Consider the following 27012-nt stretch of genomic DNA (forward strand, 5'->3'; position numbering starts at 1 on the left):
AATAGTATTAGCAGAGGGTGGGAATCGAACCCACGAAATCGAAATTACTACTCCTCTGCCCTAACCATTAGGCAACGCTGGTTGTAGCGAAGCATTCAGTTAAATTTCTTTGTATCAAAATTTTTTGATCAGAATATCACGTGTCGAGTCACATGACTGAAATCAGCTGAATCGCGAGTACGCTTTTCGACGAATGGGTAATGTTAAAGTGCCTACCCAAATGTAGAGCCTCTCCGCTACATTGGGAATAAAGTAACATCGCTACTGAAGCCACTTGCTTTCGCAATAGCTGAGTGTTTCTTCACTGAAGATGAAATTATTCATGCGTATGACGCGGCCGATAAAAAAGTGCGTAAAATTTAAAGGATTTTTTATAATTATGTAACCTATTCGTGACAACATAATTTAAAGATAGGTGGAGTTCTCAAGACGTGATCGCAGTCGGCTACCCTGCTTGAGTAGGCATATGGTGACCACAACAAAAGAGAGAAAAGAAGAGGTCGCTTCGTGCTAAAGGTCTAAAAATGACAAGAAAACAACAGCAGGCGATGATGTTTTTATCTAGCTCAACCACCCGTCATTGGAATTTGTTATGTAATCGTCTGAACGCTGTCAACATGTTTGTTGCTGAAGTAATATGGGAAGGTGTGTTGTGCAGCAGTCGACATAAGTGTAGATACAACTTAATGGCAACTTAAATTTCGTGCTTAGTCATTAATATGAAGAGGGTGACAAAATATGTGATGGACTATGTTTTTGGTTAAATTAGAAATCTAATCGATCAGCGAGGAGTTGTGCAAACCTGGCCAATGGCCATCTTATCAAAGTTTTGTGACCCCCGGAAAGGTCTGGATTTGAAATTGTTTTTGGCCGGTAGGACAACTTTATAGCCGATATGATTTTTGTTTTGGCCTTGAATTTGTAACTTCTGGAATACAATATTTTTCTTTTACCATTCAATCCAACCAGAGTGAGTTCAACGAAACTCATCTTTTATGTTCAAATGCTAGTTAGGCTATCAAGTATCAGAGGCGAAGCACAGAGGCTGAAGGCCATAATCATAACGTCAAGATAGCGTCATAGTTGTATGTCTAAACAAGCATCTAATTGTGTAACGGGCCTGTTTGATTATGTGTAACTGGCCCTTCAGTACTACAAGTTTTCACACTCCTGGATTAGTCGAATGAGGCATTCGTACTTTCCTAGTTAATCAGTGTTTATTTTACATTGGTTCAACGTTTGCAGACATCTTTGTTAGCTGAAGGAATGTTGTTGTGATGGCCAGAGCGTAAACGGAACTGCCCAGTGTGACACTGTGACAGCCGACATGGCTATTTCTAAGCCAGGAAGTCAGTCTTTGTTACATTGATTCAACGTCTGCAGACAAAGCTATGATGAAAAAGTTGTGTCCGTTATCGCACTGGGCAATTAGGTTGGTTTACTTTTCATAAGTGACATCACAAGGAAAACAACTCGCGACAAAAGAGTTCACTGAGCCTCACAGACGTTGGATCAATGCAACAAAACACTGATTTGTTGGCTGGGAATTCTGTTATTCATAGCCTGTGGCAAAAAATACATTATTTTCGTTTCAAAGTTCAGTTCGTCTTGTTTTTGTCATCACAAGCCAAAATGTAGGTTACCATTGTGGAATTGCGGTAGCATTGCAGTCTTGCAGACACCAGGAATAGATGGCACGCAACGAAAATTGATAGGGAACGTTCAAATATTACGTAACGCCTTCGAGGGGGAGGGGGGGGGGTTATGCAAAGCGTTACGTTAGCGTCACATCGGGAGGGAGGGGGTTCAAGCAAAACGTTATGTAACGCTTTCGAATACGTAATGGTAGTTTTTTGTGCTGAATTCGTAGTGAAAAAGCGTTACATTGGGGAGGGGGGGGATTGAAAAAAGCGTTACGTTGGCGTTACATGGGGGAGGGGGGGGTCAAAAATTCGGAAAAAAAGCGTTACGTAATATTTGAACGTTCCCATATTGAAATGATAAGAGCTTTATGTGTAGCCGAAAGCGTTTGCTTTATTATGTTTTTGGTATGTTACAATTCAATTCAATTTATTTTTCTTTATCAGAATGAAGAAGAAATAATATTGTGAAAAAAGAAACACAGTAACAAAACCAACAAAAGGAAAAGGTGGCAAAACCGTAATGATTTAAGACGTGCATGAAAAGATCTAATTCTACGATATATGCATCGTTAAATATAAGCACAGCCACCAATGTTAATATTGTTGTGGTGTTGCTCGGCTATGTCTGTTTATCATTAATAGAAGGGAAGATAAATGGTAAAAGAAACAAAGGTAGACCAAGAACGATTTGAAAACCAAACATCTCTAAATGAGACAAAAATAAATTACGAAAAGTGCGGTGCAAAAAACTCGTGATCGAGAACAATCGCTCATTGTATCCAACTATCAATACGAGAGAGGAACATAATGACGATGATGATGGTATTTATAAAAATTTGAGAGATAATTTCATATTTTTACAAACTGTAATCATTTTTCAAAAACGTTTCACCACCAATTTGAACAGAACACAAGTGTGCAGAAACAAGAATTGTTGCTTTTGATGAAGGACAAAGATGTTTGGATCGATTATGTTAATGGTGACCCCAGTGAGCCCGAATAAATGAAGATTATTATTTGCTTTAATGCATCTTAGCCAAGTTTCTTTAGCCTACTTTAATTATGATGGTAAGTCAATTATAATTTTGATTTTAGATATTAAAGCATTTACTTCAAAAAACCAATTAAAGCTTTTCGTCATAAAAAAGCATGGAATTTCATGATGGAAACCCTGCATTGGTCCGACTGAGCCAATATCAAAACTCTGAAGAAATGGAAATGACAAGATGCAAAGTTCAAGGTTTGGAACAATAAAGCAGCAAATAAGCTAAATATTGTCTTCATGGTAGCATTTTGTTGAAGCAACTGATTGTACTTAACTGATGTTCCCCACAGACAAAGAAATACAATGCCATTCAATTCTTACGTCATGAATTATTATATAAGTGTGACGTCAGAAACCTCGCCCAATACCCGCGGTTAAACTCGATTTGAAACAATATTAACACAGTCGGAACGTTTAGACTACAAAAATACTTTGTTTGCCGTAAAATTACGGCCACCAATCCCATTTTTCTTCTTATATAAAATATCAGTTTGTTTTCTTCAACAGCACTACATAAAGGAATGCAAGAAACTCTCACGTAATAGCATGGTACATCTTGGCATGGGAGGTCATCTTCTAAAATCTAGGGAGCCACCATTCCATAACTAAAACTTCATTTACACACTAGCATACATACCTTGCGTGTGCACACATACGCACACTGCGTAAATGACAATGAGAAGAATGTGCAGTATATCTACAGCACACTGAACTACACGAGTTAACCTCACACTAACGACTAACGTGTACAGTAGTTGTGCTACCGGGTGCAACATTTACATATCGCTCTTTTCCTTGTCAAGCACTGTCTGCTTAGGAGAGATATGGGATATGCGGCACATTCCAGTTCATAGGTTAAGGCTGAAACATTGCTTTAGTTTGGTTTTAAATCTTTATCCTCGGACTGACAAACTCTTTGATATGTTATTGCTGGTAGTTTCGCATACTTGTAGAGTCTTTGAATCACTGACGCAGGGCCGGTCACGGAGATTGACAGAGTGAAATATCATAGAAATAATATTGTTTGAAAATTGTTTGTAGATAAACAAAACAAAGTAACTTTAACAGGTTTAACATGTTTTATTACGAAGAGATATAACATGCAGTAATAATTTTAAAAAATCAAGTCAAACGTTTTCGACAAGTAGGCTACTTGTGTTCTCATCAGGATTTATTAAATCTGCAATATACATAAAAACTTCAGCCCGGAATGTCGTTACAGTTCTAGTTCTAGTAAGATCTACCATGGCCACCTAAAGATATGGCCTGATTTGTCACATTTTGCAGAAATTTCCAGGTTTTTCCAACTTTGGGCGAACGTTTAAATAAATTTTTCTAAAAATTATATTTTTACGCTTTCTTTATTCTTTTCCCCAGATGACACAATAGTTTTAACATTCTCACATGTTGAAAAACAAAGAAAATTTGATTTCGAAGATTTTAGTCAGACTGTTAATTTTCAATAACAGTCTGATTTTGCATTTTTCAACTTACTTTTTCTCATTTGCTACTGCTTCCCCAAGGCAACAAAAAAGTTTTATGTCATTAGGAAACCGCAAAAAGTAAAAACATCTCAAAAAATGTCAGTCAACCAGTAGCAGTAGCTGTAATCAAAATCTGCAAAATGTGACAAATCAGGCCGCATTTCCAGGTGGCCATGGATCTACCTTAAAATTTTTCTTTTATGTGGCCTATATTGCAGATATAAGTACAGTAATTGTAATTCCTGATGAGGACACACGTACGTGTCGAAAACGTTTGAGTTGATTTTTTAATTACGCTATATGTCTTTGTAATAAAACATGTTAAATCCGCTAAAGCTACTTGGTTTCGTTTGTCTATTGCAGGGGTTTTCAAACTGGGGTACATGTACCCCAGGGGTACATTTCGACTTTTCAAGGGGTACATTAGATTAAGTATAAGGATATTCTTTCCATAACTTCTAATCTCATCCATCACATTAGCTAGGATTGCTGGGCTTATTCAGCCGATATATTGTTTGTTTGATTGAGTGTAGTGTTTGTTTAACCTTGAATTACATTGCTATGAATAACGTTGTGTGCTTTGATTGGTACAAAATATCATGGATGCAGTCTTCTAATGCAGCTCTACTGTTAATTTGTTGCAATATCTAAACTTTCTAAAGCCAAAAATATGAGAAAATTTTGGGGGTACACGAGCGAATCTATAAATTGCCCAAAGGGTACAGATGAACAGAAAGTTTGGGAACCCCTGGTCTATTGTTTAACAAAGCAAACTCTCTACCAAAGTTTTATCAGATTGCTTGTACTCAGCCTTGTATTTCATGCTTCATACAAGTTATTTGAAAATAAAGAAATAGAGCTTACCGTAGAGCGCACAAGTAAAGAAATCCAAGTTTATCAATTTAGTGTGGTTATTATACCTTATATTTGTTTCATTTTATCGTACTACGCATCCTCTTAGATCATTGGTAAGTTTAAAGGATGATGTAAAGTTCAGTGATAATTATAATGATTGATGATTAATTGATAATGATGATACAATAGTTGATATAAAGTTCAATGACGAAGTTTTGTTTTGCAGTTTTATTTGCAAGTAATTTTGTTAACAGTTGTTTCTATGAAATCATAGGAGCTATACCGACATGGTTGAATGGTCACATGATACGTAACGGTCCAGGGGAGTTCAAAGTGGGCAGTGAAAATTTTAAACATTGGTTTGATGGCCATGCAATCATGCATAAGTAAGTAAACTTGCTTTCAGGAAATTTCATTACTTTTTAAACCAATAACAGCCTGTTTCAACTCATTTCTCTTATAAAACACTGTGACGTGACTAGAAAAAATTTTAGGTTACAAAAGCAACTGTTGCGGGGTAAATGTCATTCTACAGGAAACACAATGGTATTTAAATGTTATAATAGAATTAAACATATTTGAGGGGCAAGATAAAAATTGGGTGTGATTGCTTCCAAGCTTTTCGGCTAGGTCCCTGAAAACAATGTGTTACATTGGTTGTACACTTGTACTGTAATTTAGTTATAGCCTAGTTGCCCTTCTTTCTGTCCATCACAATTTAATTATCTTTATCAATGTAGCCTAATTTGTAGAGAAAGTGTGAGCCTACTCAAAAAACCACACATTTTTCATTTTGGCAGTCTGTTTTAAATCACTTTCTTTTGCCCAAATTTGTATGTTGTTTTTATGCTGCACGAGTATGTAAAAATACGAGTAGACTGTTAGACGTATAATATATTATTTCACGTTCGTTAGCTTACTTTGATGTTTTTTTCATTGTGTAACAGGTTTGATATTTCTGATGGGGAAGTTTTCTATTCAAGTAGATTTATCCAGGCAGAAAACTACAAGACAAATCACAAGCACAATAGAATTATCAATGCCGGATTCGGAACCCCTTCAATTCCTGACCCGTGTCAAAACGTGTTTGCCAGGTAACTTTCAGGTGACTATCGGGAAACAACATTTAGAGGTATAACCAGAATGCAAAAGGTAATGAAGAGAATTGGATAAATTTATTGAGGAAGAGAGCAATCCGTTTCTTTCCGGTTTTTGAAAATTTAAAATAGACGGGGTTTAAAATTTTAGGATAAATCAATATTTAGAAATCAATTTTATATATTTTGAGAAGCAATACTTCCCGGGACAAAAGTAGCCTACTGGTGGCATTTTTTACACAAATATAAACAAATAGGACTTGGTTTCTACATTTAGGATAAGAAAGGTTTGCCTCGTGCCTCGTAAGCTATACGCTTCTGAGGAAAGCATGTCGTCATAGAGTGTGTTCTTAAAAAAAGTTGGACCCTTACGTTTGTTGCAATAACGTCTGATTTACTCCACTACTCAGGTTTTTTTCGAAGTTCTTTTCGAAGCCACCGACGTTTGACACATGCAATGTTAACGTCACAAAGCTTGGAGATGCTTATTATGCCATAACCGATGCGGCCGTTGCTTTCCGGATGGATCCAGGTACATTGGAAACGAAAAAGTTCTTGGAGTATGGGAAGATCACTCATCTCATCACGAACACAGGACATCCACATTACGGTGAGGTTTTTGAATGAAGTGATTCATTGATTTCAATAAGTTAGGAAACGCAGCTGCAGTAGCGGATCTATAGAAGAAATATGCAGGAAGCACCAGAATTATACCAACGCAAAGATTCCCATTGAAATGAACCACGTAATTTTTGGGATCCTAAAAGAAAGGGGAAAAGCTGACAGGGGTCTGTTCTGGTTATAGGCCGCATCGTATTTATCAAATGCGATAGAGCAAAAAAGAAAATTTTGCAACAACGGAGAAAAGTTTCATGTTTTTTTTTTTTTTTTTTTGGGAACGCGTGACCAAGTCCCCCCTCTGTATCTGTTGCTGTGCAGCCGCATAATTTTAACTAGCAAGACAACAGCTAGTGTAGGCTACATAGGCCTAAGTTACAATTACCTAAATGAGCAGCAGCAGCATCGAAACGGAATTTTTGAGAACATCCACACAGAAACGATCTTTTCCCAAAATTTTTTTGTACGAATTGGCCGCATCTAATAGGGCCATTCCGTGTTAGGGGGGTGCTTTCATCCTTTCTTCACAATTCTTACTCAGTTATGGCCTTGTATGGTATGATGGACTCGTAAGTTGATCATTGGCAAATGCTAATAAGGGAAGAATGTAGCCAATATAGAATCTCCTGAAACGACGGTCTGGTTCGAAGTTATTTTGTATTTTGGTAAAAAAAAATATTTAGTGTTATTGAAAATCTATAAAAACTTTGAATGCGATTATAGTGCAATATAGCAAAGTTAACAACCCTCAAAAACTTTGACAGTATGTTTCATCTTTATTGGTATTTTTAAATGTTCTTATTCAAATAGAACATAGTATAGAGTATATTTTTTGAAATGTTTAACTGAACATAATTGCAGTTTCTATATTTTGGGCTTTCTTATTTTGACCGAAATCATTAACGTTGCTACAACTGATATTTGCATCTAAACACTGTTATTAGATATAAACGGCGATTACTACAACTTGAGTGGAAGTTTTGGTTTTTCTGGGTTTTATGCCATCACAAAAATAGCTGCGGATGACTTTCAAGAAGAAGAACCCTTGAACAACATTCGTGTAGTTGCAAAGATTCCAATTAAAGACCAACTCAAACCAAGCTACTTTCATAGGTACACTAGCTGTAGGTTAAAAGTTGGCAAATTTATCTTATAAATTATTATGCCATTCATTGTTGAGGCTATTGACACGTATCAGTTTACTCAGAGACATAGTGTCCGTCCGGGTACTGGATGTCCTAGAACTTAGGTTGGTCTATGCCAGCTCTTGTTGCTGGTGTAACACATCACCGCTATTTGTAAATAAACAGCAAGCAGTGATTGATATATACTACTTTACGTACTATATTAATAACAAGCAACAGCTAAGCATGGTTATTTGGATGGTCATTTATTTTTCTTTAGGTGCGAAACAATACGTACATAAAATAAAAAAGCATACAGTGTGCATCCAATGAGAGAGTGCGAAAGACCGTAGCCCTATCTATAGGAGGTCGTCGAGTTTGCACTCTCTCATTCAAACAGATATACGAAAGAAAGTATTGCAAGATATGTAAGATATGAAAGCAAGATATGTAAGTTATTGGTTGTCAATAACTGGTTAGCTAGGTAATGATGATGTGTTTTTATGCAGCGCTGTAGCCTATCTAACCCAAATATATGTTGCTGTCAGCGCTTTACAAAAACAAGCACTTTCAGCCCTTGCTTTGAAATGACACGTTTTATATTTCCTGTGACATTTTCTTGAGATAAAAAAGTTATTTTGAAGATTTTTCTCACTCTTTGTCAACTTGCTGAGATTTCCAGTAACAAAATATTCTAAATCTCCATCTTGCCCGTTAACTCTTTACAATCTTATCACTTCCTTACAATTTGGACACTATATAATCTTAAAGAAAGTAAAAACTTGCTCGCTGTAAATATTAAACAAGAAATTCAAAAGTCAACCGCTTAAATAATGCTTTCAGCTTTGCCATCACACTGAACTATTTTGCCATTCATGATCAACCAGTAAGGATGAACGCAACCAACCTTATAAAAGCTTCTTTCACTTGGGAAGGAGTCATGAACTCGTTTATACATGAACCCGACCGGGAATCAGTAGTAAGTTATCAGCTTGTGAATTCTCTTTTGTGTATCGTCTGTATTATCAACTTTGCGGTGTGAGATTTTTGTAAGCATCACAGTGACAGGCTAGCAGCAAAGGATATTAGCACAAACCCCAAAAAAATTAAAAAAATGTTTTCTAACAAAACATGAAACACTGTAAATATATTCTGGGATCATTCCGCCAGTGAATGCAGTATGTTTTTTGCGAAAGCTAGGTAGCCTAAAGGAGTAATAAACAGAACTAGGGTTTTCTTTTTGTTAAAATTTTGCAGAAACATCGGTTTGGGTACTGTTTGATACATAAACGAAGATAGTTATTGGTGCAGAGATTTGAAATCCTGCTAAATTTTAATTTTTTTTTAGGCTACTATATTCTCGGAGTATATTTATGAACAAAACAACTATTCTGATCGAGTCGAAACCCATAACTCTATATCTTCCTGTGCAGTATCAAGCGAGTTGAAAATAATTGAAAAATATGGGTTAAAAAAGGATGTGACCGTTTTCTAAACACATATCCCTGGATGGACTTTCAATTTGATTTTAAAACGTTGAACGTTTTCTTGTTGAGAATAAACTAAACTACCACACCATGTCGCAAGTGGTTATTTTCGGCTGTCATATTTTTAATTTTCAGGTTTTGAAAGTTGAAAAATCATTCCAATTTTCAGATTTTAAAATTTAGATTCTGACTTAGCCTACAGTTTTTTTGTGAAAGTATTTTTTTATGTATATGTATAAGGCCGAAAACGTTTGTAAACGTTTTTTTTTTCTCACTTCATTGGGTAATGTTAAATGTATTATGTTAAATGTCGTGCGGTTGTTAGGCTTTATTTGTCTATGGTTTAAGAAAATCACCTCTTTACCAAAATTGTAGTTTATTCTAGGCTCTTCATTTTAGCAATATTTATTTCGTTAAATTCATCATATTGTGATTTACTTCAATTAAATCCATTTCAGTTCCACGTGATAGACAGAAAAACAATGGAACCGCTTCCAACAAAGTACGCTTCGAAAGGAAGATTTTCATTCCATCACATCAACTCTTATGAGGAGGACATCAATGGGAAGCGCTATCTTGTTATGGACATCCTGTGCTCTGATGGAGTGACATTGTTTTACTAGTAAGCTAAATACTTCGTTATATGATCATCCATGCCGATTGCCTACACACAGATGCGGCCTGATTTGATACATTTTGCAAAATTTTACAGATTTTGCCAACTTTTTGTGAGTGGCTGAGTGAATTAAATTATATTTTAACGTCTTCTTTATTGTCTTCCCTAGGTGACACAATAAGATTTAACATCATCAGGCGGCAAAAAACAAAGACAATTTGATTTAGAACATTTCAATCAAACTGTTAATCGCTTTTTAACAGTCTGATTAAGCGTTTTTCAACTTCTCTTTTCTCATTTTTTACTGCTTTTCCAAGGCAACAAAAAGCTTTTACATCAATACTAATCAGCAAAATATAAATAAATCTTATAAAATTTACAGCACAGGAGCGGTAATCGAAACCTGAAAAATGTGACAAATCAGACCGCATCTCAAGATGGCGGCCATGGATTTGCAAAAAATTAAACTCCAAAATAAGTGATCATTCTTTATCTCTATTTCAAACAGCTGGATGGAAATTTTAGAAGGTGCGCCCGAAGGCCGTAAGAAAATCCCACACATGTCGGCTTTGCGATTTGTTCTGCCGCTAGATGTCAGCACAGATTTATCAAAAGGTAATTAGATTTGTTGCAAATGATTCAACGATTTTACGAAGATAGTTTTCTTGGAGTTAAAAGCTGAAGCTTTTCCCAGTCAGCAAATCAATCCTTTTTCACATTTTGACAACACTAATGATTGTGTGTATATGATTAACAGGTGAAAATCTCGTGGCAATTCCCGGTTGCCAAGCAACGGCAGTGATGCGTGATGACGGTTCAGTGTTTCTTACTCCAGAAAAACTAATGAGTGACGACTTTTGCAAAACGTCAACATGCAAGAGTGTTGAGCTTCCTCAAATCAATTATCAAGATTGTAACCAACGAAAATACAAGTAAGTGCAAGTGATTAATCTAATCAGTAGTTCTTCACCTAACCACACGGACCCAAAGACTCCATAGTACGTTTTATCGTAGTCCGTAAGTGCATTGGTTTCGGGACCAGGTTAGGTACTTAGATTATTCTAAATTACTATCGCTCGTCACCTCTCGTATATTGATATTGTTCTTAACTCTAAAGAAAAGATGCATTACTAGCCTACTTATTTGTCTTAAGTTATTAAAACGATTGTTTTTGATTGGAGAGCTATAATTGTCCTCCCCGTTAGCTCAGTGGTTACGCACCCGGCTCAAGATCACGTGGAGCTGGTTCGACTCTCGGGGTGTGCGCTTGAGCAACGCATTTCAGGACTGCGCTCTATTCAGTGGCACCTAATGAATGGAATAATCCCCCGGCAACAAGACTTCAACAATCGGAAACTCTACTCCGTCAATCTCGGTAACCGGCCCTGCGTCAAGAGCTTCTACATCTACAAGTACGTGAAACTACCAGGAATACCTATCAAGGCTTTGTCAGTCCGAGGATAAAGATTCAAAACCAAACCAACTTGAAACTAAATTATCTTAGGTAAGCAAACATCCCACATCTTCTTACAGATACTTTTATTGTATCGGAGAAAACGAACTCGTATTTCCAGATCGGTTATTGAAAGTTGATGTCAGTACAAAGGATCCCTTGGAATGGATGGAAAAGGTATGGCAAATGAATACATTTCTTATGATTGTATGCTTCTATATTATTGTTAGCCTATATGTGACACTAATATATTATTTAATCGTTGACATCTTTGTTTATTATTGCAGTGTAAGATTGAAGCTTCACTGATTTTCCTAATCAAAGGATAATCTAATCATACGGCCCAGTGTGAAATTTTTAAACGTACTATTTCCAGAATGCTTGTTGTAAAAAAAATCAGGTTTTTATCCCCACTCCAGCAGGCTCAATAAATCAAAATAAATAAAATATTGCAAGCTATTGTTGTGACAGAAAAAAGGAGGGATTGCAGGTAAGCATTAAGCTCCTAATCATGTGACCACTAGTCATTGAAGGATTCAAAGTATTTCATTCGAGTTTGACGACTCTGCTTAAATTCACATAGAAACTAAGCCTTCATTCTTTGATAAGTATTCAACTGTCGCAGCCAAGCTCTTTTGAAACGTGTCTGATAACCTGTGTTACAGACGGTTGTTCGCCTGGTCAAACGTCATGTAGAAACCGTTCGGGTCTACTGAATATTACGTCATGGAAATTCCTAAAACATGAGCCAAAATTGCACCATCGTCCGTAAGACTCGTGTCAGACCGGTTTAAACCTGTTTGGACATGTTGTTGCGTCGCGCTACTGCTGGCGTGCCTTTGAGTTATCACAAATTTTTCTGATTCATTCTCGAAGTTGTTTGTTGGAAGTCGGTCGCACATTTAACTGGTTTATTTGGTGCTTGCTAGCTGGACAAATTCTCCGTCTTTTATCCAAGTAATCTGTATCGTAGTGACAGTTTTAGAGGTGTAGGCATTGCACCAGTCATTTCGATAGCCGCGGGCTAATTTTACTGGAATACACTTTGAATAGACGTTTCGAAGGTGTGTTTATTTTTCGGTCATTACGTACAGACAAACGGATCCGGGAACTTTATGTTACAATTTTCCCACGAAGAATTATGGTTTACCGTTGTGACCATAAAAAATAAAAGACGAGTTCTTGTCAGTTGGTAGGTCAAGAAGAAATTAAAGCAAGAAAAATAAACGACGATTTTTGTTAGCTGGTAGGCCAAGAAGCACTTGAAGGCATAAAAATAAACGACGTGTTTGTTGTCAGCTAGTGCAGAAGAACTAATTAGAAGTACAAGAAATAATAAAAGAAGATTTGTTGGTTGGTAGTCTACACTCTTACAGAAGCAAAGAAAAGTAAAGACATTTCTTCTCAGTTTGGTACTGAAGAAAAATAACTTTGACATTCATTGGCAAGAAAGAAGATTAAAAGACAATCCATCTGTGCTTGTAGATTCAAGTGGAAGAATCCAAGCAAGTTTTGTGGACTTTAGGACTTCATACCCGTACAGCTACGGTATCGTGCATTTAAATTCTTTTTTGTATTTTTACGGTCTTTGCAGTTAAGTTTTTATAACTACTGTAGCCTAATAAATTTGTGTGTTTGTGTAACTTAATTTTTTTTAATTGTTAATTTAGCCCCAACATTTAATATGTCTACACTCGGTGGCGACAAGGACTCGACCGCCGTAGACTCGACTGAGTTTAAGCCTGATGATGTTCTTTGCGGTCGGGCAGGCCATTCTGGGGAGGGACCCAATAACGATGAGGCTAAGTCAGTTCGAGAGGCCCGGCATCTTAGACGGGATATTTTGACTCAAATTGGGGAACTTTCTGTAGCCCTAGGTTCTTTGAGTGATAAGCAGGAACTGTTAATTTTTAGATCTAAGTTCTCTACTTTAGAAGAGGAATTACGGCATTTCCATGCTCTTTTGACTAAAATCTTTAACTCTGCAATCTTGGCAGAACTTCGTGATAGGGTAGATCCCGAATTTAACTCTTTAAAACATAACTTCAAACAAAAAGAAAGTGAGTTCTCAGATAGGTTGGATGCTGACATACATCCTGAGGATAGCGCCTCAAACGTAAGCACTAGGATGTCTGAGAGCTCGTCACGGATAGTTACACAAATTAACCTACAGTTAAAACGAGAGGAGCTCCAGATACAAGCTGAGGCGGAAGCGAGAGCTGAGGCCATACGAGCTGAGGCTGCTGCGAGAGCTGCAGAGGCCGCCGCGAGAGCAGCTGAGGCCGCCGCAAAAGCCGAAGCGAGAGCTGCTGAGTTCGCACTCAAAGACGCTCAGTTGAGGGCTGAACAACGAAAAGAGGTAGTTTTAGCTGAATATCGATCAGAGGCGGGCTCCCGGCGTAGCTCTAAGAAGAGCTCTTCTAGGCATTCCAGAAATGAACATCAATCGCAGTTTAATTTACATAACCTTTTCCAAACGCCCGTTCAACCTGTGAGTGGACCAGGGCAATCCACACGTTTTCCAGCTGTTTCAGGAGGTCTCGGGGCCGCGGCTAAGGGTCTTCCGAATGCTGTAGAGCCAAGGTCTGCGAATTACAACCGAACTCCTCCCCCAGAGCGTACAGGTCACGGGGCCGCCATTAGTAGTAATGCTTTGCCCCCTTCACAGTTTTCTGCGCCGTTAGGTTTTGATCGCCCAGCTACACGTAATTTGGGTGGTTGTGAGAGGCGTATCGCGTCTCCTGATTTTAACGTGTGTGAGGATCGTGATCGGGCTGTGCATGTGACTGAGCCCACTCAGCCCCTTAAGGGATATAGCTTGTCTTCTCCCGCTAAATCGAGTTCTCAACAGCAGGATTGCTTTTTTGAATACCAAAATAGTAGGACGTTTTTCGATAAGGCGGCCTTGATTGGTTACGATGGTAATAATATGCCATTTATCTTCTTTAAAAATCGTGTTACGGCCTTAATGGCAGCTTCGCCCTTTAAGGGGACTCGTTTGACTTTGTTACAAGCAGCTTGTGTTAGGACAGCTGCGCAAACGATTGCTAATTTGGTTTCTGACACCCCTGGCTTGTCAGAGGAAGACAGGATAGAAATGTCGTTAGCTCGCTTGTCCCAGCGTTTTGGGGTTCGTGGAGGTCTTTTTGCAGAACCGGAAATTAGAAAGTATCGCTATGGTAGCAAATTGACTTCGACCTCTTCCAGTGATCTGAAAGAGTTTAAAGATGAATTGTCGCAGTGTCTGCTTTACGCGCAAGCTTATGGTCAGCGTGATAAATTAGAAGGACGTTTTGTTTTGGATTTGGCTAAGCGACTCCCGTTTGACGCTAAGCAGCGTTATCTTGACTTTTTAGGTGATCAGTATGGTGGCACTAATGAGCCTACTTTTCAGAGTTTGTTCGATTTTGTTGTACGAGAGGAAACGCGTAAGTCGACTGATTTTAGCATTATGCTAATGGGCGATTCTGGTGAGTCGCAGCAATTTAAAAAGTTTGGCAAAGGAAAATTGCCTTCATGTCCGGTTAGGCAGACGTCCGTAAAACCCCACGATGATGTGATGTCAGGGAGTTCGCAGTACTCGACTGTTGTTGGCGCACCGCGCGGTGGTGAAGCCAGACGTAAAAACCTACCGGCATGCATTTGTTGTTCGTCACGTGGTCAAGTTGAATATCATTTTTTGTCTAATTGTAAAGAATTTTTGCGCTTGACACCTAAAGATCGGAGAGATGTCATTGTGAAAGCTGGCAAATGCTTGAATTGTTTGCGCCAGCATATGGTTAGGGATTGCGTTCATGCAAATAACTGTCGTAAGTGTGGGCCTAACAACGATAGGAAACACTATTTTCTTCTGCATGATTTTTATGTGACGTCACGTGATTCTCTGGATTCGGTTGGGAAAGATGATGCTCGTGCCAGAGTTCCTGTGCGTAATGTTAAGATTGGAAATGTTAAAGCAGCTTTTAACCGCGTTACTGCTGCTCGTGTTTTGAATCCAATGACTGGCAAATCGAAGTTGGTGTATTGTCAGCATGATCCTGGTTCGCAGTTGACGTTTGTTTCGAGTGACTTGGTGTGTGAACTTGATCTTAAACCGTACGATAAAGCGTCGTTTAAAATGGATACCCTGGCTGGTCAGAAAGCTACTTGTGCTGACCTTGTCAAACTCAACATCCAGTCGTTAGAGACAGATGAACTGTTTTGTGATATAACTTCGGTGGTTAACCCAGCTTGGGCTGATGATGTTAAAACTTTACCGCATAAACAAGATTTAAATGGTTTCCGTCATTTTCATGACGTGAATATGTTTCATTTGAATGATTGTAGTACTGTAGATGTACTGATTGGCAACGACAACGCTTATTTGATGTGTGCAAAAAAAGAGCGTGTTGGTGAAAATCGTAGTGAACCACATGCTTTGCTCACTCCTCTCGGCTGGTTGGCTTGTGGTGGTAAGTCACCCTTAGATGAAAGCGTTGCTAAAGTGTGCAGAGTGCAGACGTCTTCAGAGTCGGATGTCATCTCTGGCTTTCAGCGTAAAATTGAGTCTCGTGATATGGAAATAGCAGACCTGAATAAAGTCATTCAGGATTTGACGTTGCAAAATGAAACCTGTGAATTGTCTCGCAATGATAAGTTGGCTAGAGAACTTGTTGAACCGAATATTGAGTTGAAAGATGGTCGATTTGAGATACCTGTTCCGTTGAAGGAAGATATTGATCTACCTAACAATTTTGTGTTGGCGTCAGATAGAGCTGCTGCTTTAAGAAAGAAAGCTTTAAAACAACCTGAACTTCGTGATTTCCTTACTGACACCATGAAAGATCTTAAATCAAATGGCTATATTGAGCGTACTGGTGAAGCAGGAAATGTCAAGGGATTTGAATGGTATTTACCATACTTTGTTACGTCACGATTAAAAAAGCGCATTGTTTACGATGGCAAGTCTGAATTTCGAGGAACTTGTGTTAATGATGTAATGTTTTCGGGTCCTGACTTGTTAAACCCTCTGGTAGATGTCTTGGCTAGATTTCGGCTTGGTAGATTTGGTCTCATGGCTGATGTGACTAAATGCTTCTTTCAAATAAAGTTACCTGAGTCGCAAAGGGATTTGTTTCGTATATTGTGGTTTGAAGATGATGACCTTGAAAATGGTAGGATGGTGCCGTTTCGTTTTTGTGTACACCCTTGGGGAATAAAGAGTAGCCCGTATATCGCTTGCTTGGCTATAAAGAAAATGATCGAGCAGAATCCCAGCAGTGCTGGTGAATTGACTCTCTGCAATATTGCAAATAATATGTACATGGATGATTTAAATCAAATATAGTTATTACTATCTGAAGCCTTTACAAATTGTTTCACCTAACGGATCATCAGAAGGTCTGCAAAAACATGCAAAAAAGTAAAGAATCGATAATTCCTGAAAAGATATTAAATAATTACAACTGTAATTTAATCTGCAAAAAAAACCTTTTAAACCTGTACTTCCTGAAAAGATATTAAATATTATAACCGTAATCCAATCTGCAGTAAAAAAACCTCAGAATTACTAAGGGCTACCTTCATCCATTACTACAAAGTTTCAATGGATTTGTCCATCTGAAAACCAAGCAACATGATGGCAACCTCTATGACATCACAAAAAAGCAAATGCAGTTTGATGATCAATGCAACCCGTAGTAATCTGAAAAAAATAAATGGAAATTGTTTGTTTAAAAACCTGTAAAAACTAAATGAGATTTATAACCTGTAAGAATCAAATGAAATTTAATTTTTTCAAAACTATAACCTGTGAAAATCACAAGGAACTGTGATGATGCAACCTGTAGCAACCTGAATAAATGAAATAAAATCTGTTTATAAACCTGTGAAAATTAAATGAGATTTATAACCTGTAAAAATCAAATGAAATTTTTTTTAAAAATAACCTGTGAAAATCAAAAGGAATTTATTTTATTTTGAAGTACTTGAGTTTAAATTTGTTTCTATGACGACATTTACCCACCAGTTCGGAACGCTTGTTCAAAAGGTGGCCACTATCAGCCTTCAGAATGGCCAGCTTTTCAGCCAAACATAGGCCACAATTATTACGACCACCTCCACTGTAAGGTCGAGCATAGCTGTGGATGGACCAAGATATTTTAGGATCAACACCCTTGTCCTTAAGGTCCCAAACTGCCTTAGATAGTTCGGTGCTGTTTCGTTTAGAACTATCATTAAAGGTACATTTATGGTTGGAAAAACGTTTTTTAAAAGTAGTTTCACAACAACCAATGTAATTAAGGACCTTCGGGCCGTTATCAATGGTAGCTTTGTAAACAACGGCCTTCTGCAAGCATTGCCCATTCAAAGGACAATCTGGCTTCACCCTGCAATTGCAACCAGGCTGCGATGGTTCATTATCAGTCTGCAATATTGCTTTATTGTGGGAGGATATGATGCTTGCAACATTCGGAGTACAACTGTAGCTCAGCTTAATAGTGTTACGGTTGAATATTTTATGCAATCTATGATGGGGCGGAAAGTGTATGGAAACAAGTTTGAAAAATTCCTTACCAATATTGCTATCAACCTGCAAGCTAAAAGGAGGGTTAAACCATAAAATTTTTCGACTCCTTTTCCTAGATGTTCGTAAGTTATTAGCAGGGTTGTAGCAAACTCTCTCCGCAAAACCACTTTTCAATAGGGCATCATTATAAACAGATGCGGTCTTATCAAATTCATATTGGCCAAATGATGTGGCGGACAATCGCTTAGCAATCATAGTCGGGATTTGTTTCTTAATGTTGGGTGGGTGATTGGACTGGGCTGGATGATTGGACATTACATGGATGATTTGACATTACATGGATGATTACATTACATTACATTGACATTACATGGATGATTGGACATTACATGGATGATTTTATATTTTCGGCTGATAGCTTAGAGGAAGCTCAGCAAATCACTCATGAATCAATTGCTTTGTTTGATAGCCGTGGGTTTAAACTTGGTAAGTGGAGTGCTAACAAGGAGGCTATGATTGTCTTGTCAAATTTGGATAATGAGATGCTTTCACCTTTGATTCGTGACATTGACTTTCAGACTGAAAATATGACTTTGCCATCAGCGAAGACATTGGGTTGTGTGTGGCAAACCGAGTCTGACGAGATGCGTATCGCATGTTCCTTAAAGCCCTTAGCTAAACACACGCGCCGAAGTATGCTCAGTCAGCTTGGACAAAATTTTGACCCGCTAGGCTTTGGAGCGCCATTTTTTCTAAAAGCACGCCTTATACTTCAGCAATTGGCGATAGACAAGTTTGATTGGGACACCGAGGTCCCTGATAGCTTTGTTAAAGAGTGGGAGTCGTGGCTTCGCTCTTTGGACCTGCTTAAGGATTTTTCGTTACCGAGATGGTATTTTGCAAACTCTGGTGTGTGCAGTCCGGATGATATTGTTTCATATCAATTGCATGGGTTTAGTGATGCTTCGAATCAAGCTTTCTCTTCTGTTGTTTACTTACGTAGACTGGTTAACGGAGTTCCGAGTGTGTCTTTCGTTCTGGGTAAATCTACCATTGTTGTAAAAAATCAGTTTTCTTGGCCGATAGCTAGGAAAGAGCTTGTTGCCGCTTTGAATACAGCCAGACTCGTGAAGCAGGCCTACGAGGCATTGAAGATGCCAGACTGCCTTAAGTATTTTTGGTGTGATTCTCGTACTGTGTTGCAGTGGGTTAAAAACCCTGATTTACGTTTGAATAAGTTTATTACGCGTCGAGTTGAGCATATTTTATTGTTGTCTGGAGCCCAGGATTGGCGTTTTTGCCCTACCGATATGAACCCAGCTGATGTTGGCACAAGGCCAAATCTTATTACAAAGAAAGAATTTCGAGAGTTGTGGTTAAATGGTTCTAGTCTTCTCTACCAGTGTGAGGAAATTCCATCTGTAGAAAATGCCACTCCAGTACCTGTCCATAGCCTATATCTTCGTGACGAAGAGGAGTCGCTTGACGTTGGACAGGGTGGTCTTCACAGATTGATCGAGGCCGCACCTTCTTTGTATGTTATGAAAATAAGAATCGCTTATTTGGTTGCTTTTGTTGAATTTTTGTGCTGTAAAACGAGAAAGCGTAGCTTTGTGAAGCCAAAACTGGATGCATCTTATCTTAACAGTGCTTCAGAGTTGGCTGTGAAGTTTGTTCAGAAGAGCGTGTATGGCGATGTGGTACATTTAATGACCAAACGATCGCCGGATGCCCTTGAGGAAGTGATAAAGCGAGGTAGTGTTGGCGCTTCGCAACGTGAGAAGGAACGGTTGAAAGAATTACGTTCACTTAAAAAGTACAGACCTTGTGTAGATGACGCTGGTGTAATCCGCATTGAAGGGCGCTTAAGTAATTCTCCCGAGATCTCTCTTGAAGCAAAGCATCCGATTGTTTTGCCTTCGAAGCACCCCTTCACTAGGCTTGTTGTACTGTCGCATCATAATGGAAATGCGCACTGTGGAGTACAGCACACTTTGTTGTCTACGCGACAGAAGTTTTGGATCGCTAATGGTAATGCCTCCGTGAAGAGGTATCTTAATGACTGTGGTGTATGCGCGATTGAGAAAGCTCGACCTATAAGGCAGCTCATGTCTGATTTACCTTTGTCTCGCACAACTGCGCATAGGAAACCCTTTTTTGATTGCGGCTTAGACTATCTTGGACCTTTAACTTTCGTTGAAGGTAGAAGTCACAAAAAAGCTTGGGGACTCTTGTTCACATGTATGGCATCTCGCGCTATTCATGTTGAGCTGGTTACATCATTGTCGCTGAGTGATTTTTTACTTGCCTTTACAAGGTTTACAGATTTACGTGGGCAGGTTAATGTTATTTATTCCGACAATGGAAGTACCTTTCAGGCAGCATCTAAGAAGTTACCCGAGTTGATAGGATCAGCTGAATTTCACAACGCCCTGAGACAGAGAGAGATAAACTGGGAATTTATACCTCCGTATGCTCCGGCGCAAGGTGGCGCCTGGGAGGCAATGGTTAAACAATTTAAAATTGCATTTTTTCACGTTTTGGACTCTTCAATACGTAAGCCCAGTTTTATTGAACTGCTTACGTACACAGGCAGTGCCGTTCGGATCGTGAACGAACGCCCTTTGGTACCTTTGAGTGACGACCCTAGGGATTTTACTGTCATCACCCCTGCCTCACTTTTGACCCCATACTTAGACCCATACTGTGCTGTTGGGAAACCACATGATCGTGACCAATTAAGAAGGGATTATCGGTTCAATTTGTCACTTTCTCATCAGTTTTGGAGTAAATGGATCGATTTTTACTTGCCAGGTCTTCAGGGCCGGAAAAAATGGCTAAAAATGGCCGAGAATTTGGAGCCTGGTCAACTTGTAGTGGTAGGTTCTCTTCAGGACATTGGTAAACGTGGGAAGTATCAACTTGGGAGGGTGCATGAGGTAGTTCCACAAATTAGGAAAGGGAAGCCTGTGGTTCGTAGAGCTAAAGTTGCCGTCTGCAACTATGATGAGACTACGGGGAAAGTGAAAGTAGACTGTGTGTTGAGGGATATTTCGTGCCTCGCCCCCGTAAAGAACACCTAAGTGTTAGGGTTTGAGCCTGGTTTTGTCTGCGGTGGCCGACACTTGTCTGAGCCCAGAACAGTCGGTTATTATCGCAACCATTGTAGATAGCGTCATTTTTTTTGCATGTACCTACTACCTATGGTACCAATTTCATGTATCGTCGTGTTTATTCTTATTGCTGTTCATTCTTCGCATGCCCTTTGTATTTGCGTATTAACTTAAACGTGAGTGATTCAAACAATTTGTGTATCATGTGTTTTTATTCATTGGCTCACAATTGTCGTCAATTCTTTTTTAGTTATGCCATGTCAGACTGTCATAACTAGGGGCCGCTATGTTACAGACGGTTGTTCGCCTGGTCAAACGTCATGTAGAAACCGTTCGGGTCTACTGAATATTACGTCATGGAAATTCCTAAAACATGAGCCAAAATTGCACCATCGTCCGTAAGACTCGTGTCAGACCGGTTTAAACCTGTTTGGACATGTTGTTGCGTCGCGCTACTGCTGGCGTGCCTTTGAGTTATCACAAATTTTTCTGATTCATTCTCGAAGTTGTTTGTTGGAAGTCGGTCGCACATTTAACTGGTTTATTTGGTGCTTGCTAGCTGGACAAATTCTCCGTCTTTTATCCAAGTAATCTGTATCGTAGTGACAGTTTTAGAGGTGTAGGCATTGCACCAGTCATTTCGATAGCCGCGGGCTAATTTTACTGGAATACACTTTGAATAGACGTTTCGAAGGTGTGTTTATTTTTCGGTCATTACGTACAGACAAACGGATCCGGGAACTTTATGTTACAATTTTCCCACGAAGAATTATGGTTTACCGTTGTGACCAACCTGTTTTCTTATTGTAACGTCATCTCGGCAATGCCAAAATAACAGAAACATATTTTCAGGGGGTTATGTGTCATGTCTCCATCTCTACTGTTAGACAAATAGGTCACCTAGATAGCACTGTCAAGTTGCTGTTTCGCAACTGCTATTGTATCGCTTAATGATATGTATGTCATACAAAGTTACCCATATGGATAAACTGACCCTTTAAAGTAAATTATTTAAAAAAAAAAAAAATAAATAAACAAATATGGAACAATAATTGGAACAATACAAAAATTGGAACAATACAACAGAAGAATTTCAAATTGGACTTTGTCTCACTTTTATGCATGTACTCATAATATTAACATGTACTCTAAAAGGTCGTCGTTTATATTACAGTGTTCACATTTTTCTTTAAAGTAAACTAGGTCTTTTTCGTAAACTAGGTCTACATAAAAAGGTAGGCTGTAGCTTTTCCACGGTTTGGAAAAAACAAGTCAACCAAAGGGTCGTTGTTTGTGAAATAAGTTTTTTCTGAATACGACAGATCTTGATTTATGGTGCAGCCCATTTGTAGGGTCGCATTCCATCGGAGCCTGTCTTTGTAAAGAGGCCTGGTGGAACGGAAGAAGATGATGGAGTCATCCTATCAACAGTTCTTCCTGTTAATCTTGAAGATCCGATCTTCCTTCTCATTCTTGATGCAAAGAGTTTCAAGGAAATTGCAAGAGCTGTGGTAAGATAATCCTAATACAACGCAACAACATCCAAAATAAACAAATTTTAGGTTGCTTACAGCTAGTTTGCTCTTTCGGTCCGTAAAGTTTGACACCTCTTTTTGTTGATTTTTGAAGTAGCATTATAAACCTGTAAACATTGTTGTTTTGTTAATATCTCAGTTGGAAAAATCCGTCCTTTTTGCCTTGATGCAACGTCCACAAACGTGGAGCTTTAAAAAAAAAAAAAAATGACTTTGCTGCCTGGATAGCAATTAACTCATACAATGTGACAAAACTTACATTTGTTCATTCCAGATCAAAACAAAGCTTTCTTTTCCACTTCATGGCAGTTTCACATCAAGAAATGAGTTACAATAAGGCTTCCAGTTTAAAGAGGGAAAAACTCCATTTATTGTACAAACATTATTTTCAATGCCATGTAAAATTGCTGCAACAACAAAACAAGCATTGCAATGCATGCAACCCCAGACTTAATTTGCTGCTGTATTCTGGGGTTGTTTCCTTTCTGTAGCCTAAGCTGACTGCATTTGTTTCTTTTTGAGTAACTTTATTGTTATTTTTATCGTACGTCTCACCTGCCTCATTGCTGCTGTTATTCTGCAGCCACAGTTTCCCAAGTAGAACAGTCCTGGTACTGCCTTAGTCGTAGTAGGCTACTTAGTATGTATACTGTATAGGCTTTACAAATTCTGACAGGCAAGCAAGCTTGTAACTGAAAGAAAATACCACGCGCTTTCTTTAGAATTCTATTGTGACATAATGTGTTTGCATCTACTTAGGATTCTTTTCACAGACGACTCTTTATTTTTTGTGGAAAAGCTACTTTTCATTTGAACGCAGTGGTAATTCCATTTTCTTGAGATAATGTGTTGTATTTTAGTGGTGTCTTGTTTGAATGGCACAGGTTTCTCATTACCCTACCAAGTTCAACTTACAGTTTCAGCGTCTATGAACAGTAGCGTTGACAGGGGGTCCAGAGGATACTTTTGGACCTGATCCCAGGATAATTTTAGGGGTCCCCTTTCCAAGGGGTCCGGGAATTTAAAGAGACCACCTCGTGTTAGTTTGATATAGTGCGTTTTTCTTAGAAATGTCTTCATTTACGGCCCAATAATCTCATTGGCACCCGGCCCAAATTATTCTCTCTACGGCCTAAGTGATGATTGCAGAGTTATATTTACAGTACAGGAGCGTTATGTTTCCGCAAATAGGCCTACATCAGTCCTGACAGCTGCAAGGCTGCATTAGGCCTACAGGTTTATTGCTCTGTTTAATTACGTTATGCGATGTATCACATATTTTTTCGTCGTCATATCAATGAGTACTTTTTTCTTCACATGTGATTTGATTATTTTCACGACAAACGTATAAAGCTGCGCTGCAAACTTTCGATTTTCTTTTGTTGCTGATTTCTGATCGCTTGAATAATGATTGTCTTTCATCTGTTCATGGAGCAGCAAAACTCACAAACTGCGAAGATCTGCTTTTTCATACGTTAAAACAATGTAAAGAAAATATCTTTATTTGGCTTGTTGGGGTTCAATAAATTGCATGTGACGTCCTTGATTTTTTTATTGTTTAGCAAAAGATGAAAAAACAAGCACACTTGAACTTGTACCTGTCCCATAACGTATGAAATATTCACAAGGCATCTACTACAAGCTAAGGTCAAGCAAGTACCCGACACAGGAAGCAAGAGCTTGCAATGGTTTATTTGTTGTCCAATTCCAATAGTTTTTTGTTGATGTTTTCATGACAAAGTCGAAGTGGTTGTCAGCATGTCACAGTCATTTCTCATGTAAACATGTGAACCTGTTTCTACAATGATGAGTTGTTGCCAGTATTGTCTTTCGAATTTATTATCCGTTGTTGTGAAATAAAATATGATATGTCGGCTACTTTTGTTTTATATAGCAGTCAAGTAATGTAAGTTAGTGATTTCCCCCTACAAATTTGGTCTCACCACTCACCGTAGCCGTGTTTGTTGATTTAAGTGGTACCAATGAACCATTAAACCCAGGTGGCCAACTGGGTAGCCTATTATTCTAGAAATCAGAGGCCTTTGACTAGGTTTCCTGGGTTAGGCTACCCATAGCCCCGAGTGAAAATTTAATGAGTTCCAGAAGGAAAATTTTCATCACTCACCCCCTTTATATGTTGCGCAGACGAGGAGTTGACAAGCCAATATCTTTAGGAATAGGGGTTTTCGAAATTGGAAAATCTAAGGGCCACTGCTGAAAATAAAAGTTTAAATTAATTTTAATGTCTAATTAATATTTTCTTTCATATGATATAGAAAAAATCTTGTTCAGATATTAGTAGCCATGGTCAAGCAAGTAATCAACAATGTAATTTACAATATACTTTATCGAGTTGTTACTGTGTAGTAAATTCTTTTACACTGTACATTGCGACAATTTAAAACAAATTTGCACCAGATGCTGCTTAACTCAGATAGCTTCAATTCAAAAGTATTTGCATTTACCTAAAATATGTTCACTTATAGGCTACAATAGCTTTGACCTGGGGTCCAGAGGGTAGCCTACTTTTGGAAGTAGAGATCTGGAATCTTTTCAGGGAACAAAGAAAACATATTTTTCGAAGTTCTATTGTTTTCTTTAGAGGTGTCTTTATGAGGCCTGGTCTATTACTGGTATCCGACCCAAATTTTCTCTCAACGATCCTGCTTAAAAATAAACAAATTTGCATGCTAAAATGGTGCTTTGTGCTTTTTAACTAATTTCCTGTTTCTCAATTTCTCACTAGCTCTAGCCTATTCTTAGAAGCAATGCTTGACAAACCGTAGCCCAAACCCCAGAAGTAGCCGCAGCTCAGCTTGTTTGCAAAATATCGTGATGGTATTTTGGCAAATACGTGTGAAACGATGAGAGACACTTGGCTAAGTTTATTGAAAAGTACCACGATTACAATGCAATTGACTTAATTAAAACAGCATGTCAGGAAAATTGCTGTTGCATTTATAAACATGAACAAATACAGTAAATGTATGACCTCTGTTTGCGTGTATTTTGTGCCCAGACTTACTGGAATTTAAAGCAATCACGATTGAAAGTTTTCCACAAATTAGGCTCTTGGGCACCTTACAAATCAAACAACCCTCGAAACTTTTGTTCGTCCTAATGATACGTATAAGCTATCTCAAAAAACCCAAAGTAAGCTAATAGGTAGCTTCAGTTTAAAATTTTTATAGATCAGCAGGATAAACTGTTTAAGAAACTCAAACAACAAAAAATGTTCAACTCCCAGGGGGTATGGAAAAGTCATGACCCTTTTCACCTCTTTCTCAAAGTTAATCGTTACTCCTCAACATATTGAAATAGATTTGATTACCGTTTTCGACATGTTCGGCCAGGCAAACGTGCGTTACCACAAGAAGAACGACTCTCTTCTGACTTTGAACTTGTGAACATTGAACAACTCGATATCTTGCTGACTGTAGGCCTACTTGATCGTTTTGGTTCGGAAATGTAGCGTATGCCTATTGTGTAGAACAGGGGCGTGCAACTGTTTATCGCAATGGGCCACAACGTACAATTATAATGATGCTGAGGGCCAGTCTATCGAATAACACATGAAATTATATGAACAATTTATTTAATGGAAAAGTACACACAATCAAGTTACACATTGAGTGAGTGATTAATGAGATGTCTGATATCTTCTCTGTCCAGAGATGTTGCCAATGTCAGCTTTGACGGAAGAAGTGGCAACTCGAAATTGACTTGACAACTGCTCATCTGTAAGCTGATTCCTGCATTTTGTCTTGAACAGCTTCATTTTTGAAAAGAACTGCTCACAGCAGTATGTGCTTCCGAAAAGAGAGATAATTTTTCTCGCGTGATTTTCTAGATTTGTGTAATTTCCATACACGTAGCTTCTGTAAAAAGTAAGCAAATCATTTTCATTGTGGGCTCGTTTGAGATCGACATTAGCTTGCAATTCCAGTATTTCTAATTGAAAGCTAGATAGAATATTTCCCACAACCAGGTCAAATGGATAAGCGAAAAGTTGAAAGTCGGTATTGTGTTTTCGAAAATCTTCAAAGCGAGTTTCAAACGCCGAAGTTAACTTTTCAACCGTTCCAACATATTTTTCACAGTCTTGAATTTGAACGCTTCTACTTTCCAGACAAGGAAAGTGAGTCAGAGATGCTTTGCTCAACTGAGATCGAAAGAGTTGTAGTTTTGCTTGAAATGAGGAAATATGTTAACAAATAACAACATCCTCCGATCTAACAGTGAAAAGTATTTAAAAATAATGGGCTACTTGATGAAGAATGTGCGGGCCACGTAAATGGGTACCGCGGGCCGTGCTCTGGCCCGCGGGCCGTATGTTGCACACCTCTGGTGTAGAACAATGGTTCTTAGCCTCTTTCCTTGTTGGCACCACTTTGACATCAGCAACTATTTCTTACACCCCCTTCTAAAATGGAT

The 27012-nt window shown here is 38.4% G+C and overlaps 1 protein-coding gene across 2 annotated transcripts; it reads left to right on the forward strand.

Moving 5' to 3' along the window:
* Positions 1 to 784: 784 nt before the first annotated feature.
* On the forward strand, positions 785 to 24434 carry LOC145766291 (carotenoid-cleaving dioxygenase, mitochondrial-like). 2 transcript variants are annotated; one of them, XM_082577965.1, is made up of 13 exons: positions 785 to 873; positions 2739 to 2883; positions 5302 to 5413; positions 5975 to 6121; positions 6535 to 6734; positions 7687 to 7855; positions 8710 to 8845; positions 9812 to 9975; positions 10478 to 10584; positions 10727 to 10901; positions 11503 to 11599; positions 22396 to 22554; positions 22853 to 24434. In XM_082577965.1, the coding sequence occupies exons 2-13, from the start codon at positions 2793 to 2795 to the stop codon at positions 22913 to 22915; spliced, it is 1620 nt and encodes a 539-aa protein (XP_082434091.1). In that variant the 5' UTR covers positions 785 to 873; positions 2739 to 2792; the 3' UTR covers positions 22916 to 24434. The 2 variants fall into 2 exon arrangements, with proteins under 2 accessions (XP_082434091.1, XP_082434092.1); XM_082577966.1 differs by lacking the exons at positions 22396 to 22554; positions 22853 to 24434 and having other exon boundaries at positions 10727 to 10911; positions 11503 to 11584.
* The last annotated feature ends 2578 nt before the right edge of the window (positions 24435 to 27012 follow it).

The sequence above is a fragment of the Aplidium turbinatum genome, chromosome 3 (genome assembly GCF_918807975.1).
Source record: "Aplidium turbinatum chromosome 3, kaAplTurb1.1, whole genome shotgun sequence".
Lineage (NCBI taxonomy): Eukaryota > Metazoa > Chordata > Ascidiacea > Aplousobranchia > Polyclinidae > Aplidium > Aplidium turbinatum.